Source organism: Macaca thibetana, chromosome 6, assembly GCF_024542745.1.
Source record: "Macaca thibetana thibetana isolate TM-01 chromosome 6, ASM2454274v1, whole genome shotgun sequence".
In the NCBI taxonomy this organism is placed as follows: Eukaryota; Metazoa; Chordata; class Mammalia; order Primates; family Cercopithecidae; genus Macaca; species Macaca thibetana.
Genome location: NC_065583.1, coordinates 31,538,181 through 31,558,240, shown reverse-complemented (window position 1 = coordinate 31,558,240; position 20,060 = coordinate 31,538,181). Strand labels below are relative to the sequence as shown.

At 41.4% G+C, this 20,060-nt stretch overlaps 1 protein-coding gene and 1 pseudogene across 7 annotated transcripts in view; one reads left to right on the top strand and one right to left on the bottom strand.

Annotated features, from left to right (window-relative positions):
• HMGXB3 (HMG-box containing 3) overlaps positions 1-20,060 on the top strand; it is a 53,022-nt gene that overhangs the window by 8,169 nt on the left and 24,793 nt on the right. For 3 of the 7 annotated variants that reach the window (XM_050793621.1, XM_050793626.1, XM_050793627.1), the window contains exons 4-9: positions 1,579-2,076; positions 3,684-3,782; positions 10,246-10,377; positions 16,260-16,678; positions 18,711-18,886; positions 19,025-19,122. In XM_050793621.1, coding sequence (XP_050649578.1) covers positions 1,579-2,076; positions 3,684-3,782; positions 10,246-10,377; positions 16,260-16,678; positions 18,711-18,886; positions 19,025-19,122 — 1,422 coding nt within the window. The remainder of the gene's footprint in view (positions 1-1,578; positions 2,077-3,683; positions 3,783-10,245; positions 10,378-16,259; positions 16,679-18,710; positions 18,887-19,024; positions 19,123-20,060) is intronic. The other 4 variants (XM_050793625.1, XM_050793622.1, XM_050793623.1 and 1 more) reach the window with 4 other exon arrangements.
• LOC126957004 (40S ribosomal protein S20-like) lies at positions 13,247-13,735 on the bottom strand (annotated as a pseudogene).

Below are 20,060 nucleotides of genomic sequence, written 5' to 3'. Positions count from 1 at the left end.
TATGTGCTGTGTTTGACGTCTCCCAGACTGCCTGGTGTGATGGGAAGACACTCAGTGTCTTCATACCTTAGGAGCCTGTCAGAGCCCTGTGGCAGGCTGTCCTCCTCAGCAGCCCTTCAGGTCTCTTGCCAAGTGCAGGTTCCAGTTTTATGCCTTCTAGTCTATAAAATGAATATCATTCAGGCCTTCCAGGTTTCTTTGTGCTTGGATTTGTTAAGTCCAGACCATCCTATGTGTATTTGCCACCATTTAGTCTTGTTCTCCTAACATGGCTGCTTCAAAGGTTGGCTTGAGAATGCCATTTCCCCATTACCTCTCCAATAAAGGCTCCATAAAAGATTCAGTCCATCTGCTTTTATGTTTCGTCTGAGTGCTGCTTTTAACTTTTCATTTCTGAGTGCTTCCTTTATGCCTTAAGTAGTCTCATCGACTTCTTGCTTTTGATTTATTGAAGAATCCTTTTGTAGTTGACTTTAGTGTTCCTTTTAAAAGATACTTCTGAAATTATTTTTTTGTTCTGTTTAATTTCAGGTCTCACTTATCTGTTCACTTTGAACTTTTCTGTTTTCCTTATTGGGTGCCTTTAAATTGAAAAAATAAAACATAAATTACTTTTTCTTGGTGCCAATTAGCCATTCAGGGCTGTGCTTTTCAGTACCTGGCCTTGATACTTAGAAGACCTGGCCTGGAGTCCCAGCTCTACTGCTTACTAATTTTGTGTTTAGGGAAAGTTTACCTCCCTGAGTTTTATCCTAAATTTTCTCATTTGTTAAATGGGAATAATAATCTTATCTAACATAATAGTGTTGTTTTTAAGATAACATCAGATAATGTGTTTGAAAACATTTTCTAAACCTGAAGGTATTGGGTCATTGTTAGTATTCACATTTTTTTCCTTAGTGTATTCAGGACCTTATCACATAACCCCTTCTATATATACTTTCTCTCATGAAGGCTTCTCATGAAGCCCCTTAGCTTTGTGATCTGTTCATCTTCTTTGTAAGTCTGGGGAAAACCAGTGAGGTCAGAATGCTTACTTGCTGCCTTGAGTTTCATCTTAGCCTGTTAACTTGTATTTTATGCTCTTTGGGTTTTTATTGAGCGTTATACATTCTAAGGTTTGAATCTTATGCTACTTTGGAATCCTAAAGTGTCAGAGCTCAAAAGGAACTCATAAATTGCCAGATTCAGCTCCCTTGTTTTACAGATGGGGCAGCTGAGGCCTCAGGAGGGGAAAGGATTTGCTCAAGGCTATGCCAGACCTCAGATTCCAGCTCACAGTTTCATATGGCAAGACCAGTGCCATTTCCAGAGTTCAGTTCATGCTGTTTCCCGTGTGATTGAGTGAATAAGCTACATTGGCTAAAGTGTAATTCAAATGAAGATGACACTGCTGTTGACAGGGGCTGACCTTATCTGAATTAGGTCAAGAGAGTAGAGTTTTTCCAGTCCCTTTTGCAGGGGGGCAAAAAAAGACCTTACATACATATATATATATGTATGTATGTATATATCTCCACATGGTCTTAGTCCATTTATCTTTGCTTGTCTCCCCCTTCCTGGCTTCCTCATCCTCAGAACTCTAAGCTCTCTGCACTGACTGCTGTGGTTCCGGACATCCCAGGTTTCCGCAAGATCCTCCCACGCTCAGATTATATCATCATCCCCAAGAGCAGCCTGCAGGAGGACCGGAGCTGCCCTCAGCTAGAGCTATGTGTGGCTCAGAACCAGATGTCCCCGAAAGGACCTCCTCTTGTGTCCAACACTGCCCCGGAGACAGTGCCCAGCCATGCAGGCATGGCAGAGCAGTGCCTGGCTGTGGAGGCCCTGGCTGAGGAGGTGGGAGCCCTTACCCAGTCAGGTGCTGTACAGGAGATTGCCACCTCAGAGATCCTCAACCAGGATGTGCTCCTAGAGGATGCTTCCCTGGAAGTAGGAGAGAGCCACCAACCTTACCAGACAAGCCTGGTAATTGAAGAGACCTTGGTGAATGGCTCAGCAGACCTCCCCACTGGAAGCCTGGCTGTGCCCCACCCCCAGGTTGGAGAGAGTGTATCAGTGGTAACAGTCATGAGGGTAAGTGGCTTTGGTACTGGTGTCTTTGGCTTTGTCTAGAGTTACTTAAAGGGCAGCTAGCACCATGCAGTGTGATTCCAGAGCAGTGGCAATCAAGAGTGCTGATGTGGCGCTTCTACTGATACTGCAGTTCTCTTGAATGTTTCTTGCCCCTGCGCTCACTCCAGAGTTCTTTGGAATTTCTCAGGCACTCTTACCAACTCTTTGCCCAGCTTAGCCAGAATTTTCTTTACGTGAGATAGTTCATAAACTACATTAGCAAGAAAGCTGCAAATTGTATTTGAGTTATCCATGAGTCAAAGCTAGGATCTGTTAGGCAATTTAGTATCAATCAGGATTTTGTTTTCTGAAGACTGCTTCCTTTTCTTGAAATGGGATGTCACTCTGTTGCCCAAGCTGGTCTTGCATTCCTGGGCTTAAGCAGTCCTCCTGCCTCAGCCTCCCAAGTAGCCAGGATTATAGGCTTGTGGCACCACACTGGCTCCCTGAAGACTATTTCAGCAAACAATGGCACCTTGAACAGTGTACAAGAATTTTCACACAAGACCTGTACCAAAGTCTTCCTGGGTTCAGATGGGGTAGGAAGACAAAGGTTATCTTCAAGGCCAGGTTGATGGGACTCATATCTGAGAAAGAAGCAAGTTTCCACAGTGGCCTAAGTGTCATTCTCAGCTGAAGGGAAAGCAGCACTTTTAGCGATCCCAACAACCTTATCTCCTAAAAGTGGAAGTGGAGAGAAACTGCTACCCTGCCGTAGTACAATATATAACCTGCCCTCTATAACCTTGGAGAGGATAGCATTCTCAGCAATGGGAATCTTTCTGTTCAGGCTGAGAGGACCAGCTTGCTGTAGCCCTTGTGGCCTGGGCAGAGAGAACAAGTACCCCTGCAATCTGTCCCAAGTCTAAATCCTTATTTGTTGCCTCAGTGCTGTTTATGATAATGAAGCGTGCAACTAGCCTGTTTTTGTTGTTGTTTTTTGAGATGGAGTTTTGCTCTTGTCGCCCAGGCTGGAATACAGTGGCGAGATCTTAGCTCACTGCAACCTCCGCCTCCTGGGTTCAAGCGATTCTCCTGCCTTGGCCTCCAAGTAGCTGAGATTACAAGCATGTACCACCACGCCCGGCTAATTTTTGTATTTTTTTTTTTGGTAGAGACAGGGCTTCACCACGTTGGCCAGGCTGGTCTTGAACTCCTGACATCAGGTGATCCACCCGCCTCAGCCTCCCAAAATGCTGGGATTACAGGTGTGAGCCACTGCACCTGGCCACCACTAGCCTGTTTAAAGCAGGTAAATAGGGTGCTAAGAACACTTGAAAGGGTTAGAATTGGATTCTCTCACTAACTGCTTATGTGATCTTTGAAGTCCTAAATCTCTTAGAATCTTAGTTTTCTCATCTGTAAAACAAAGATAGCACATTTCCTGTGGTAATAGTTTTCTCTTTGTTCTTCATTAAACTTTTTGAGATCATCACAAATTCATTCCTTTTGATAAGCACACTGGGATGAGTACACTGTCTGTTATTAAACTTAATCCAGTCTTCCAGTGTCGAGTGGCCTGGGTGTTTACTCTGTTTCAGTGAAACTGTCCTCTTCGTTGCCCATAGGATTCCAGTGAGAGTAGCTCCTCTGCACCAGCCACACAGTTCATCATGTTGCCTCTGCCTGCCTACTCAGTTGTGGAGAACCCCACCTCCATCAAACTGGTCAGTACTGTATGTGGGGGATTGATGGCAATTAGGGTGTCATAAGCATTTTTTTCTACATAGATTTGTTTTTTTTTTTTTCTTTCTGAGCTACCAGTTGTAGGACCAAGTAGATTTCTAAAAGTATTAGAACCTCAAGATGTGAGAACTGGCAAAGGTTTCGAAGAGATTATGTGGTCCATATGCTCTTAATGGGGGTGAGGGGTTGTAGATAGATCTCCATGGGATCCATGAACTCACCTCAATTTTTATACAAACCTTTTTCCTGGAATAGATTCCATGACTTTTATAAAATTTTCATAAGTGTACATGATTTAGGAAAATGAGCAGCCGCTGATCTAATTCAATACTGTGATCGTACAGATTAGGAAAAGGGCCCAGAGGAGAGAAGGGACTTGTTCAAGGTTACAACACAAGTCAGACTGGATTCTAGTTTCTTAATTCGCAGTTGATATTTTTTTCAGCATCGGGGCTGAGATTTATCCCTAACTCTTTCTCTTTTTCTGACACTATTATAAATGGCATTTTAAGAAAATTTTCAATATCTGATTGCCTACAGCTAATACGTTGTAATACAATTGATTGCTTTGTATATTGGGCTTGTATTCTGCAACTTTGCTTAACTCACTTATTAGTTCTGGTAACTTTTGTAGGTGCTGTTGGATTTTCTACATAGTTAATCTTGCTGTCTACATGTAATGACAGTTTTATATCTCCTTTCTGATTTGAATTCCTTCTTTCTTTTTCTTGCCTTATAATATTGTCTAGGACTTCTGGTACAATGCTAAATAGAAGTGGTAAGAGCAGACATCTTTGTCTTGTCCTCATGTAAGGAGGAAAGGATTCAGTCCTTCCTCATTAAGTATATTAACTATAGGTTTTTCCTACCTGCCCTTTATCATGTTTAGGAGTTCCCTCTATTCCTAATTTTCTGAGAGTTTTTATCAGGAATGGATGTTGGATTTTGTCAAATGCTTTTTCTCTGTCTTTTGAGAGTATTATAAGAATTTTCCAGAAGTTGGTTAAGGTGGTGAACTTCACTATTATTCAAATTTTAAACCACCCTTGTATTCCTGGGACAAACCCCATTTGACAGTGATGTATTATCCCTCTCATAGATTGTTGGATTTGATTTGCTAAAAATTTTGCTCAGAATTTGGCTCAGAATTTCCTTGTACAGTCTGTCCGCTTTTTGTATCAGGGTAATGCTTGCCTCTTAAAATGACTTGGGAATTATTTTCTCCACCTCAGTTCTTTTCCTTAAATGGTAGTATTACCAGGGAAGTCATCTGGGCCTGGAATTTTCTTTGTGAGAAGGTTTTTAACTGCAAGCCCAATTTTAAAAATATATCAAGTTGTTCGTAACATTCCCTTATTACCCTGTAATAAACACTGTACTTATCTACAAAGATAATTTGGACTGTTGTTTCCCTATTGCTGACAGATGAAAAAGTTTAGACCTTAAAATAATACCTGATTCTGTTGGCCGCTTCTGGTTAAGGCCACTCTCTACAGCTTTCCAATGACGAGTAATGCTTTACATTACAGCCAGCTAATATTCTAAGATTCTTAGAAGTGGACAAACCACTGGTTGCTTATTTTGGTTGTTTCTGGACAGTTACTACCTGTGTGGAAAAATTCAGGGTACTAAACAACAGTGTCACTTCATGGCCTGGTACTACACTGGAGCATGTCACAAGTTTGCAAGGGCTGTAGCTCCTCCCTCTACTAATGGATACTACCAGAGACCTTCACACAGCGCAGACCTCGATTACTAACACCTAAATATTAACACCCATGGGATTTGCAGTCCCTATGTTCATGCCTAGTACTTTGGTAAGCTCCACACTAGGCACATACTGTTTTATGCAATCTTTAAAGACATCTGCAATAGACAATATGCAGTTTGTTTATAAACTATGAGGTTTATAAACAGAGAGAACTCTTTACATTTGCTATTATGTCTTAACAGGCACAATCTGAAATACAATTTTGTACTAGCAGTGTATAAAAATACTTTTAAAACAATACTTTTGATAGGTACAGTAGCACTTTAAAGAAAACCACTGTGTAGTTATTCCTTTTGAGGACCTACTAAAACAATTCAACTTACTGTCCCCAGCTACATCTAAAGCACGAACGTGGAAAGCAAGTTCTCTTACCCAGGTACACACCACACACACCCACGTACTGAAACAATCTCCATCTATGATGCATGCTGATGAGGTATCAGTCTCAAACAGGGCATGAGATGACGGTGTTTGGAGCCTGTTTCCATTTCCAGGTTTGGTGTGAATGAACAAAAGGCAAAGGCAAGATGGAGTCTGTGTATGGGCCCTCTCTAGGAGTTTAATCTGGCATATCAATATTTAACTTGGGAGGTGGGGGAACGTATTTCCTGGGGCTCTGGATTAAAACTACCTGATCTTTCTCCCAAACACTGGAGCAATTTTTGGAGCTTCTGGAACCGATGTTTCTTCAGCACCTTCACTATCTTCCTGATGGAGATTGTATGAAATGTTTCCATATTCTCTTAAAAGTGGGAAAATTTCAAGCAGAAATTGACAGAAGTCTCTGTGAATACCAAACCACTAATGATTGCCCCCTTTTCGCCTAAATGTTGTGACCATTAAAGTTAGTAACAAAAGCCAAAGGGGCACAAATATGGAGATATAGGAGAATGTATTGCGGCCATCTAATCTGTGAACCAGCAGGACCTCAAAGGTGAGCAGGGCACGACGGCAGTCGTTATCCAGCTGATGTCCATGGTCACGTGTATTCTTCACTGCTCCAGTAGTTCTCATTTGTTCTTTTTCTAGTTTTTTAAGGTAGAAGCTGATGTCATTGATTCAAAACCTTTCTTTTCTTTTCTCTTTTTTTTTTTGGTAGATAAGGTTTCACTCTGTTGCCCACACTAGAGTGCAGTGGCACAATCATGGCTCACTGAATCCTTGACTTCCTGGGATTGACCTGCCTGCCCCAGCCTCTCAAGTAGCTGGGACCACAGGTGTACACCAATATACCCAGCTAATTGTTTTAAATTATTTGCAGAGACGGGGGTCTCTCTGTGTTGCCCAGGCTGGTCTTAGAACTTCTGGGCTCAGGCAGTCCTCCTGCCTTAGCCTCCGAAAGTGTTGGAATTACAGGCGTGAGCCACCGTGCCCAGCTCTTTCTTTCTTTTCTAATGTAGGTGCTTGCTGCTATGAATTTCCCTCTAAGTACTGCTTTAGTGGCATTCCACAAATTCTGATATGGTGTGTTTTCATTTTCATTCAATTCAAATACTTTCTAATTTACTTCTTTGACCGATGAGATATTTAGAAGCTATTATTTACTCTCCAAATATTTGGGGATTTTCCAGATATCTTTCTGTTATTGATTTATAGTTTAATACCACTGTGGCCTGACCTTTTTTATTTATATAAACTGAATCCCTTTAAATTTATTGAGGTTTGTCTTACAGCCCAGAATGTGGTCTGTCTTGATAAATGTTATGTACACTTGAAGAGAATGCATAGTCTGCTATTGGGTGGAATGTTCTATACATATCTAATTAGGTCAAATTGATTGATAGTGTTCAGCCCTTTTATATCCTTACTGATTTTGTCTACTTGTTCTATCAGTTATAAGAGAAAGCATCTGGCCAGGCACGGTAATGTGTGCCTGTAATCCTAACACTTTGAGAGACTGAAGCGGAAGGATTGCTTGAGCCCAGGAGTTCAAGACCAGCCTGGACAAGGCAGGGAGACCCCATCTCTACAAAAAACAAAAAATTAGTTGGGTATGGTGGTACACACCTATAGTCCCAGCTACTTGGGGCTGAGGTGGGAGGATTGCTTGGGCCCAGGAGTTGGAGGATACTCCAGCTGTGATCGTACCACTGCACTGTAGCCTGAGCAACAGACTGAGATTCTCCAAAAAAAAAAAAAAAAAGGAGGTGACATCTAACTATCCATGTAGATTTGTCTATTTCTTACAGTTCTCTTAATTTTTATGTCATTAATTTTGACTCTATTGTGAAGTATGCAAGCATCTAGGATTGTTGTGCCCTCTTGATAAATTGACCCCTTTGTTGTTATGAAATGACCTTTATCTCTAGTAATCTTTGTTCTGAAATCTACCTTGTCTAATGGCTAGCTTTTAAAAATTATTGTTATATCAATAAATTTATTTTTCCATCCTTTTAACTAATTTATATCTTCATAAAGTGTTTTTGTTTTGTTCTGCTTTGTATAGATAGCATATAGTTTGAATATAAAAGCAAGACCCTCTGATGGTCTCTGTCTTTAAAAGAGGTTGTTGGCCGGGCGCGGTGGCTCAAGCCTGTAATCCCAGCACTTTGGGAGGCCAAGACGGGCGGATCACGAGGTCAGGAGATCGAGACCATCCTGGCTAACGCAATGAAACCCCGTCTCCACTAAAAATACAAAAAAAATTAGCCGGGCGTGGTGGCGGCGCCTGTAGTCCCAGCTACTCGGGAGGCTGAGGCAGAAGAATGGCGGGAACCCGGGAGGCGGAGCTTGCAGTGAGCGGAGATCGCGCCACTGCACTCCAGCCTGGGCGACAGAGCGAGACTCCGCCTCAAAAAAAAAAAAAAAAAAAAAAAAAAAAAAGAGGTTGTTTATGCCATTAATATTTAATATGATTATTGATATAGTTACATTTAGATCTATTATCTTACTATTTGTCTCATCTATTTTGTTCTGCCTTCTTCTGATGTGATTATTTTTTATGGATCTGTTTTCTTTCTTTTATTGGCTTATTAGCTATTGACTTTGTTTTGGTTATTTTAGTAGTTTCTTTAGGGCTCAAGTACATATTTTTAACTTACCAGTTTATTTTATCTTCAAAAATGTCTGCTGCAGATAAACAATATGTTGCAGATAAGAAAGCTGCAATATTTTAAAATAGGAACAGCCTGTAGCTTTGACTCATGGAGAAACTACTTGTTTCTCCTGAGTCTTCATTCTCCTGGAAATTACTGTTCTTTCATGCTCTAATAAATGTCAGCCAAGCACTTCTAGAAAAGTGTTTTATAATTAATACTTAGGACTGAAACATCATCCTTGAACATTTAGCAGTTTTTTTCCTAAAGTCATTTCTCTAGACTACCGTTAAGGAATATTTCCAAGTTCATGGTAATTTTCTTATAAAACTGACTTATCTTAAATTTTTACTCTGCTTTCTTGAGGTGTTCAGAATGAGAATTATACATTGGCCACAACCTGAGAAAGGATCAGAGATGTTTTATATTCTAGTATTAATAGTCTCTCACAAGCATGTAGAATCTAAATGAATGTTTTCTCATTCCTTATGTCACTTTCTCAGCAAGACACGCCTATGAAATAGGAAAAACAGGTGATTTTACAGAGGAAGAAACTCAGGGCCCAAGAGTTAAGATCCCTTACCACCAGGTCATTCAGTGTATTAGTGGCAAAATTGGAACCCAAATCCTGGTCTTTCTCTCTTTTGGTGCCATACGACTTCACACTCATCCTTGACTTAATACCACTGTCATAATTGCTTTTTCCTTAGGCTTCCTTGCAGAGGTAGCTAATGGTAGTTTAGTGTTCCCCAAGGGAGTTTTTTGCTTTTCGACTGGGCTAGGTAAGCTGGGATTAATAGCTGAGTAAACATTCATATGTGACAGAACAAATCTGACAGAAATGGGTTTTTTTTTCCAGCCTTAATCTAGAAGTGAAGCATGACTAATGAATAAGTCATTTCTATTTGTAGCTGAAATATAATAACCCATTGTAATACATTTTGCTCAAAGGGAGATCGGTGGAGATGATAAGAGCCAGTGGCTATATATATATTAATATGCAAATAACTACATTCTGTTGAGTATCAAAGGATAGGGCCTGGCTTATACCCTGAATTGCCCTTATTTTTTCAGTGACCATGGATCTACTTTTATTCTGAATCCCAGGTCCTTGGTTGTCTGAAGAATGAAGATGAAGCAAATTCTTTGAAGTATTTAGAGCCAGAGGGTGCAGCTGGATGCATAGAAGGAATGTTGGACCAAGAATAGAGAAATCTGGATTCTAGGTCTAGCTCTGCCCTTGATTGATGATATGAAGCAAAGCATTTAAACCTCAGTAGTAATAATACATACTTAATACGATTGCTGAGAGTATTAAATGACATATTGATAAAGTGTTTAGCACTGTGTGGTGCCTAGCTCAATGCATAGCAACTATCACTTTCTTCATTCTTCTGGTACCTAATTGTAACATTGGGCAATTGTCTTTCCCCATTTGAACTTAGTTTCTCCATTTCTAAAAAGTGAATTTGTTGTGTTGTAATACCTTTCCAACACTGACCTTTTATGGTAGGATTATGAATTGGTTATCCTTCCATAAGCTCGTGACCTCCTGGTGTTGGCTGTGGTTATAGTGGTCATCTGAGTCCGAGAGAGGTTGGATTGTTCTGTTGATTCTGATGTACTCTTTATTTACAGACCACTACATATACCCGCCGGGGCCATGGGACATGCACCAGCCCAGGGTGCTCCTTTACATATGTCACCAGGCACAAGCCACCTAAGTGCCCTACCTGTGGTAACTTCCTAGGAGGGAAGTGGATTCCAAAGGTAAGGTACATTGGCTGTTGCTGCTTTGGAAGCCTCACAGAGTAGGCTTTCTGTTTGCCATTAGGAACAGGTGATTTTTAAAAAGTTAACATTTGTTTTTACTGTCTGACTATACAAGTAAATCATTTCCATTATATTTAGTTTGTTTAAAAAACACAAGAAAATAAATTGTTATCCAAACTCATATACCATCCAAAGAAAAGCCATTATTAACATTTTGGTGTACTTCGTTCCAGTCTTTTTTTCTGTGAATAAGTTCTGTATCTGTTTTTTTCTTCTTCTTTCCCTTCTTTTTTTCTTTTTCCAATAGAGATGGGATCTTGCTCTGTTGCTCTGGCCTGAAACTGTCTCCTGTCTTGGCCTCCGAAAGTGCTGGGATTACAGCACTGTGAGCCACTGTTTTCCCTTTTTTTCTTTCTATTTTTTCGTGGATATCTCCAATACTATAATATTTTACTTTTTTAAATTTAACATATCATGCCTTTAAATATTCTTCAGAAATATTGCCTGTTTCATAATTTCCATGAACTACTACACCATGTTTACTTACTTATTTCTGTCATCCCCTTATCTATATATATAGATGTCTATATCTGTGTCTTTAACATTTTTATTTAACACTCATCGCCAGTTAACAGTGTTTCTGTTTATGTCACATTGTGAGTTCCTTAATGACCTTGGTATCCCCCACAGTCTTTGCCCATAGAAGACACTCAAGAAATAAATGAGCATCACAGCTGTGCCCTTTTGAAGTTGTGTTTAACATGCTGTCACCTGTGTATGCTTGGTGCGCACCAGATAAAACATACATACTTGCTACATTTTTTATATGAAACTATACATTTTAAGGGCTAAAATGGATGGAATAGGCAGTAAATTCTCACCTAGTTCAGAGAGGAGAGACATTTATAAGGCCTGGGACAGACAGGGAAGGTTTTATAGAAGAGAGAGAGTCTTGAAGAATCAACAGAATTTGGGTGGGTAGAAAAGGAAAGAGAGGACATTATTTTAGTGAAAATTGCTTAGGTTGGGATTGTGATTATCACATGTTTAACTCAGCATGGTCCAAACTTATATATGTTAGAAAAACCTTATAGCAGCATACCTTAAATTTCTCCAGGGCAATTTTCACATCTCTTTGAGAAATACTGGGATGGTGACTTTTGCCCTCTGGATGAGTGTTTTCGCTTCTGGCTAAGTTCAGGGTAGCACCAATTCCAGGAGACAGAACAGGATAATTGAGAACACAATTCTGGAGTTAGCTACCTCAGTTCAGACCCCTACTTCCCATGGTTTTTAACTATGTAATCTTGGTCAAGACATTCTATATCTGTTCTGGATTTAAGTTTTGTCTCATCTGTAAATAGAAGTTAGTACCTACTTCATTAGGGATGTTAGCAGGGTCACATAAGATTATCCATATAGACTAAATGGCACAGTTTCTGGTATATATTAGATCTTCAGTGAATGCCCTGCTATCATCATGATAGACATCAATGTAATTATTAGCCCTACTATTGCTCTTCATGTTATCACTTCTAGGGTCAGGAAGGACCTAGTGCTAATATCTCACAGGAGGTTTTGTAAAGCTCTTGTGCCATCTTCTCTGATGTGCTTCTGTGAAGCCATCAGTGTATTCCCACTGTATTCCCCAAAAAGGCAGTTCTCTAGCTGCAGTAGGGAGATTGAACTGGATAGTAGTCAGAATTTTCCTTGGCCTTTCTTGACCAATGCAAAGCAGGTCTCTTAAATGACCATATTTCCTGCACGTGTGCATGAAAGACTGTCAGTGATCGTTATGGGCTTGTCCCTCCTGCAGGCTATTTTTACTTTGGCTTTTTCATCTCTTGTATGTATGGTTTCTTTACACTTTGATTGAAATAACTTTTGTTTTTTTTGAGACAGAGTCTCTTGCTATGTTGCCTAGGCCCATTTCGAATTCCTGGTCTCAAGTGATCCTCCTGCCTCAGCTTCCTGAGTAGCTGGTACTGTACGCATATGACATCATACCATCATACCTGGCTTTAACTGAAATAACTGTTTTTGTTTCTGGTTTTTTTTGAAGATAGAGTCTTGCTGTATTGCCCAGGCTGGATGGCACGATCTCAGCTCACTGAAGCTTCCACCTCTCAGGTTCAAGTGATCCTTATGCCTCAGCCTCCCGAGTAGCTGGGATTACAAGCATGTGCCACCACAGCCAGCTAGGTTTTTTTGTATTTTTAGTAAAAATGGGGTTTCACCATGTTGGCCAGGCTGGTGTCGAACTCCTGGCCTCAAGTGATCCACCTGCCTTGGCCTCACAAAGTGCTGGGATTACATGTGTGAGCCACGGTGCCCAGCCTGAAAAACTTTAAAGCCGTGGTTCTCTTACTAAGATCAAGCTGATGGCATGAAAACAATTTTTTTCTTAGCTACCTTCCCCCCATCTTGACTTGCTAAGTCAGAATTTGCCAATGTATTTTGCAAGAATTACCATGTAAAGAGTAGATACTGTGATCTCTAAAGCTTATAGAAACAGAATAAGTGAGAGAAGATAGGTAACATTTTACCATCAATGCACTTAGAATTTTAGAAATAAAATTGACTTTATCAACTACTTCAACTGTTTTGAGTTTCCAGCTGAGGAAAAATAGATTTTAGAAAAGCGACTTACTAAATTCACACAGCTAATTATCCCATTGCCTTTTCCACTAAACCACACTTCTCAGGCATTGCTATGCTGTTTAGCTGCAGAATGTAAGACAAGCTTGTCCAATCCATGGCCCAGGATGGCTTTGAATGAAGCCCAACACAAATGCATAAACTATCTTAAAACATTGAGATTTTTTGTTTTTTAACAACTGGTAATCAATGTATTAAAATAGTTGACTTAAGCATCTGTAGTGGTGACTTCCATCTCAACTCCTGGCTCAGTACTGATGGAAGTAATCTGCTTAATTTCAGAAGGACTGTGCAAGTCAATTAGTTGTTTGTGGATTCTCCTATGGAAACATTCCTGTGTCTTAGAACCTTGACCACAAGTTTTTCTTGTAGTGATTCTCAAAGTCTTGGTAGGCATTCGAACTGATCCTTTCACTGAGATTATTTTCCTTTGCTCCTCTGATCAAGTCAGCACACATCTTCTCCAGGGATTTTTTGTTGCAGCTCGTTAGAATGATTTGAATTCGGTGAATTGCCACCTCCAGCTCCATGAGTGTTTTTCCGGTATCTTTAAAAGCCTTGGCTGCAGCGGGCTTCCTGACCGACTTGTTCCTTGGCGAGAGAGAACAGCGGTGAGTCAGGAGCAGGAGCGGGCAGGAGCGGGCGGACCGCAGCTCTGCACCACCTACGACTGTGTCTTCCTCAAAGAGCAAAACATTACGATATTTTTGTGTGTGTGATTATTTTATTTTTATTTTTTTAAACTCATCAGCTATTGTTAGTGTATTTTATGTGTGACTCAAGACAATTCTTCCAATGTGGCCCAGGGAAGCCAAAATTGGACACCCTTGATCTATTAATAAAATTTCTTGAATTCTGATTTTTGAAGCAGCAAGTATAATTTGTCTCTAAAAGCTCCAAGTGTGTTTGTGCCAGGCAGGAAATGACTCGCCTTTTGTTGTATTGTTCTAGAGATCATACTGGCTAAAGTTAGCCCAAGAAATATGTGGCATAGTTCTCAATGAATTGAATAAAACAAAAGATAGTATATAAGGCTGTTTAGCTCAAGGCTTCATTCTTAAGGCTTTCCAATGGCAGCAACTGAGGTCTCTCTGAGCCTGCAGCCTGTTTTATTTACCTTAAATTTTGAAAGTAACATCTAATATGAGTAGGCTGAGTTAATGAAATGTGAGATCACCAGGTAGAGTTGTTTTGCTCAGGTTGCTTAAATTACCCAATCTTTCTGCAGTGATTTTTGTCTAAAATAGCCTACTTAGTAGGCAGTGTTTTCTCAAAGATCTTATCTCAAGAAATGAGTTTAGTCTCCTGTTTTTCTGCTAAATTTTCTCTCTCCTGCAGTAAATAAACTCTGTGCACTTGACTTGGAATTTCTCGTCATGTTAACTCACTCTTTTAGAATCTGAGAATGCTTTACCAAAGAGCTCTTAAGAGGTCACCTGTTACTGGCTCTTCTTTTTTTTTTTTCCCAGACAGGGACAGGGTCTTGCTCTGTCATCCAGGCATGAATACAGCTCACTGCAGCCTCAGCCTCCTGGGGTCAAGTGATCCTGCCACCTCAGCCTCTCTAGTAGCTGGGAAAACAGGAACACAGGCTGCATACCACCATGCCTGGCTAATTTTTTTTTTTTTTTTTTTTTGTAGAGATGTGGTCTTGCCATGTTTCCCAAACTGGTCTTGAACTCCTGGGCTCAGGCGATCCTCTTGCCTCAGTTTCCCAAAGACTTAGGATCACAGGCATAAGCCATGGCGCCTGGCTGTTACTGGTTCTGAACTAGAAGTGCAGTGTGCAGATGGCTTTAGAAATGTTGAGGGGTTTGGGGGTAGTAAGCTACTGGGAGATAAATCATATTGAAATGTAATGACATTGGCACAGACACTAAACTTCTGTAATGTGCAGGGAGGTCCTCCACGCTGAATAATTAGGTCACCCAAAATGCTGTCTGGCTCCTGTTGACAAACACTGAGAGCCCAACCCTTTGCTATTTCATAAGGGGGAATGAGGATTCAATTGAAGCTTGCCTTACACCACATAACTAATTAGGAGTGGAGCTAAGCTTGATAGAACCTAGCCTTTATGTTTCCTAGTTTACAGTGCCCTTCACGATGTGCATGGTGGGTAGAAAACCTTTCTGAAACCTATTCCAGAGACAACCACTATTTAAAAACATTTTTTTAAAGTGTGCGGGTGTGTATGTAATACTGTTATTTCCACTGCAGTGCTAATTGGATACAAGCTGAGACACCAAGGGCTTTTTAAAACCAGGTCTAGCTAAAATAGCGGCTGCCATTTTTAGTGAGTTTGAGTATTTATAGCAGATAATAATGCATGAGTTAATTTGATCCAGTGCAAAGTATGTGACATATGTGTAAGTCATTCTTAAGACTCACCTTAAAGAATCTGGAACAAAAAATAGAATTTTTCCCAAAGGAGGTGAGAAAATTTGAATCTGTCCACATGAGGTTGTGGTCACACTGGGATTAACTGAGTCTCATAAAAGGACCACCAAGGTGAACAACTTAGGACTTTTAGTTCCTGTATGGCAGTATGTCACCCTCTTTCTAGACACAGAGAAGTAGGCTTTGAATAATGTCAAACTAAATGTAAAACTAAAAAATGCCGACATTTGGTTGATGAAACCTGGAGAGGCTTTTCAATAAGAATTCATTAGAAGATTAATAGCTTTATTCAGATGAAGGCGTTTAATACTATAGTGAAAGGAGCCTGTAGCCAGAAGACTTAGATTCAGGCTAGTTTTACACTTGAGACCTTAAGTTAACTTCTTCGTTTCATGGACCTTAGTTTCCTTATTTGTCGCCCATATGTTATTAAAATGATCAAATGGGCCGGGCGCGGTGGCTCAAGCCTGTAATCCCAGCACTTTGGGAGGCCGAGACGGGCGGATCACGAGGTCAGGAGATCAAGACCATCCTGGCTAACACGGTGAAACCCCGTCTCTACTAAAAAATACAAAAAACTAGCCGGGCGAGGTGGCGGGCGCCTGTAGTCCCACTCGGGAAGCTGAGGCAGGAGAATGGCGTAAACCCGGGAGGCGGAGCTTGCAGTGAGCTGAGATCCGGCCACTGCACTCCAGCTCGGGTGACAGAGCGAGACTCCGTCTCAAAAAAAAAAAAAAAAAAAAAAAAGATCAAATGAGAGAATGTTTGTGAATGTCATCAACTGTAAAATGCCTTATGTATACAAGGTATTCTTATTTTTCTAGGAAAAGCCAGCCAAAGTAAAAGTGGAATTGGCTTCTGGTGTCTCTTCCAAAGGCTCTGTGGTGAAAAGAAATCAGCAACCTGTCACCACTGAGCAAAATTCCTCTAAGGAAAATGCCTCCAAACTGACTCTGGAGAATTCGGAAGCTGTAAGCCAGCTCCTGAATGTAGCTCCTCCCAGAGAAGTAGGTGAGGAGAGTGAGTGGGAGGAAGTGATCATCTCCGACGCCCATGTTTTGGTTAAGGAAGCTCCTGGGAACCGTGGTACAGCAGTCACTAAGACACCAGTCGTCAGAAGTGGTGTGCAGCCTGAGGTCACTCTGGGGACAGCTGACAGTGACAGTCCTGGAGCAGACATACCAACACCATCTGAGGGGACAAGCACCTCCAGTCTACTCCCTGCTCCTAAAAAACCTACAGGGTAAGTCAGTGTGTTTGTATAATATAGAGTTGTATTTAAAATAACAGCTTTGGAAATGCCCCATGTTTGTTTTATCCCATGTCCTTACAGCATGCCTTAGAGAGGCAGCAGAGCCCAGGCAGTGGTTCCTGTTTTAGAGATACAGAAACCAAGGCCTAGAGATATATAAAGATTGTCCCTTCCCCTTGGACTCTGCTATCCATGTACTGCTGTCAGATTACTTACACATCTCTTCTTATCAGTCTCCCTAAAGCAGTTTAGAGTCTTGCTGGCACAGGCTCTGGGCAGTATTAAAACTGTGAGTTACCAGTCCTGGATACTGGATTTGGAAAGAGAAGCTTTATTAAAGCATCCTGTAGAAAGAGTTCTGGCCTGATGGTCAGAGAACTCAGTACTGGTTCCAACTGTTTCTGGCTTCTGTTTGACCTTGGGCGTTGTCACTTCATGTCTGTTGACCTCAGTTCTCTCCTCTGAAAAATCTTGAGTTGGGTATTAGAAAATCTCTTCCTCACAGGCTGACTGTACAAACTGAAGATTGTGTATAAAACATGCAACCGAGTACCTTGTAAGTTGGAGGAAGTCACTATCTTTTTCTCCCCTTTTCCTCCTTAATTGATTCTGCGTATATCCCTTCCCTGAGGAAGTTGTGTTCTTGTAACTGAAGACCCTTATTTGTATCAGTGGTTCTCAACTGGTAACAGTTGTGCCCACAGTGGACACCAGAAGCCAATTCCACTTTTAACTTTGGCTGGCTTTTCCTGGAAAAATAAGAATGCCTTGTATACCTTGTATACAAATATGTATGTGTGCATGTATATATATTTTTCCTACTTTTTTTTTTTAAACACAAATCATAGCACAACATACTTCTACATCTTATTTTTTATTTTTATGTTTATTTTTATTGTTTGAGACAGGGTCTCGCTTCGTCATTGAGGCTGGAGTGCAGTGGCACGAACACAGCTCCCTGAAGCCTCACCCTCCCGGGCTCAGTCCATCTTCCCATCTCAGCCTCTCGAGTAGCTGGGACTACAGACACGCACTACCACACCTGGCTAATTTTTGTATTTTTTTTGTAGAGATGGGGTTTTGCCATGTTGCGCAGACTGGTCTCGAACTCCTGGGCTCAGGTGATCCACCTGCCTTGGCCTCCCAAATACATCTTGCTTTTTTTTTGGAATGGAATCTCGCTCTGTCGCCCAGGCTGGAGTGCAGTGGTGCCATCTCATTTCACTGCAAGCTCTGCCTCCTGGGTTCACACCATTCTCCTGCCTCAGCCTTCTGAGTAGCTGGGACTACAGGCGCCTGCCACCACGCCCGGCTAATTTTTTGTATTTTTAGTAGAGACAGGGTTTCACCTTGTTAGCCAGGATGGTCTTGATCTCCTGACCTTGTGATCTGCCCACCTCGGCCTCCCAAAGTGCTGGGATTACAGGCGTGAGCTACTGCGCCTGGCCCCATCTTGCTTTTTTTTTTAAAAAATAATGTGGCAATATACTTTGGCGATGGTTTTGTATATTTAAAGGGTGAACCTATGCACTTTAGAACTTTTGTTTAAGACATGTAAATCACTTTAGCAAGTGTTTATTGAGGCCTTCTGCAGTGCAGGCCCTGTGCTCAACATTGGTGCTGCAAAGATGAAGCAAACATGGACTCTGTTCTCTAGGGTCTCTAAGCTGCTGTCATAAGTATGTGCTCTAACTAGAGGTAGATTAAATGTTATAGCTATAATAGCGATTGGCATTACTTGCTATAGACATTGTTTTACACTTCTTTGTCTTCGCAGTGACTCCATAACGTATAGGTAATTACCGTTCCATTTTACATGTTAGAAACTGGAAGTTAACAGAAGAATGAAATTACTTGCCCCGGGCCGCACAGCTATTTAGTGGTTGAATTTGAATTCAATCTGTCTAAAGCTTGATAGCTGAACCCCAATACTATCCTCTAATAAAGCACTATATAGAGATTGCACTTTGGTTTTCTTCCCTTTGTTCCCGAATTTCCAGATTTCTCTTCTTATTCTTTTCAGAGTTGACCTGCTTACCCCTGGGTCCAGAGCTCCAGAGCTTAAAGGCAGAGCACGGGGCAAGCCCTCATTACTGGCTGCAGCAAGACCCATGAGAGCGATTTTGCCAGCCCCAGTTAATGTGGGGCGAGGCAGCAGCATGGGACTGCCCAGGGCCAGGCAGGCCTTTTCCCTGAGTGGTAAGGGCTGGGGCATACCTGGGATGGAGGGGCTGTCTGATGGGAAAGGGACAGGAGTAGGGGGTTGAGAATGGACATGGAGACTTGGGGAGACTCTGAATGCACTGAAGTCACCAGTTTGGCTCGTGTTTCTCTCAGATAAGACTCCTTCTGTGAGGACTTGTGGTCTGAAGCCAAGCACACTGAAGCAGCTGGGCCAGCCCATTCAACAGCCATCTGGCCCTGGTGAGGTGAAGGTAAGACCCATTTTCCGGAGTGGGAGCTGTTTGAGGGTCTGGCTGCTGCCATTTAATGTATCAAAACTATAGGTAAAGGCAGATCCCAATTCTTACACGTTGGCAGACCTCTGGGAGGAGGTTAACATGAATGATTTATCTATTTTTTAAGTAATTTCTTTTTATAAAGTGAATACATGTTTTTAAACCTTTTACTTAGAAATAATTTATAACAGAAAAAAGTCGCAAAAATAAAAATAGTACAGAGAACACCCATATACTCTTTACCTAGAGTGACCTATTGTTAATGTGTTAGCCCATTTTGCTTTATCTTTTTTGTTCATGTGTGTTCCCCCCGCCATGTGTGGGTGTGTACACGTGCATGTGTGTAAAATACACATTATGGGGTAAGTTATGCCTTTATGCTTGTTTGTGTATTTCATAAGAATAGGGATATTCTTTTTTTTTTTTATTTTTTATTTTTTTGGTGGCGGGGTCTTGCTCTGTCACCTAGGCTGGAGTGCAGTGGCACAATCTTAGCTCACTGCAGCCTCCACCTCCTGGGTTCAAGTGATTTTGCTGCCTCAGCCTCTCCTGAGTAGCTGGGATTTCAGGAGCACACCACCATGCCCAGCTAACTTTTGTATTGTTGGTAGAGATGGGGTTTCACCATGTTGGCCGGGCTGGCCCTGGATTCCTGACCTCAAGTGATCCACGCACCTCAGCCTCCTAAAGTGCTGGGATTACAGGCGTGAGCCACCATGTCCAGCCTAGAATAGGGATATTCTTTTACTGAAACATTGATGCATACCTTTACTTTCCCATTCATATTCCAAATTGTGTCAGTTTGACCTGTGAGCCCTGAAAATCTGAGACAGGTCTCAGTTAATTTAGAAAGCTTATTTTGCTAAAATTGAGGACATGCACCTGGGACACACCCTCGGGAGGTCCTGATGACA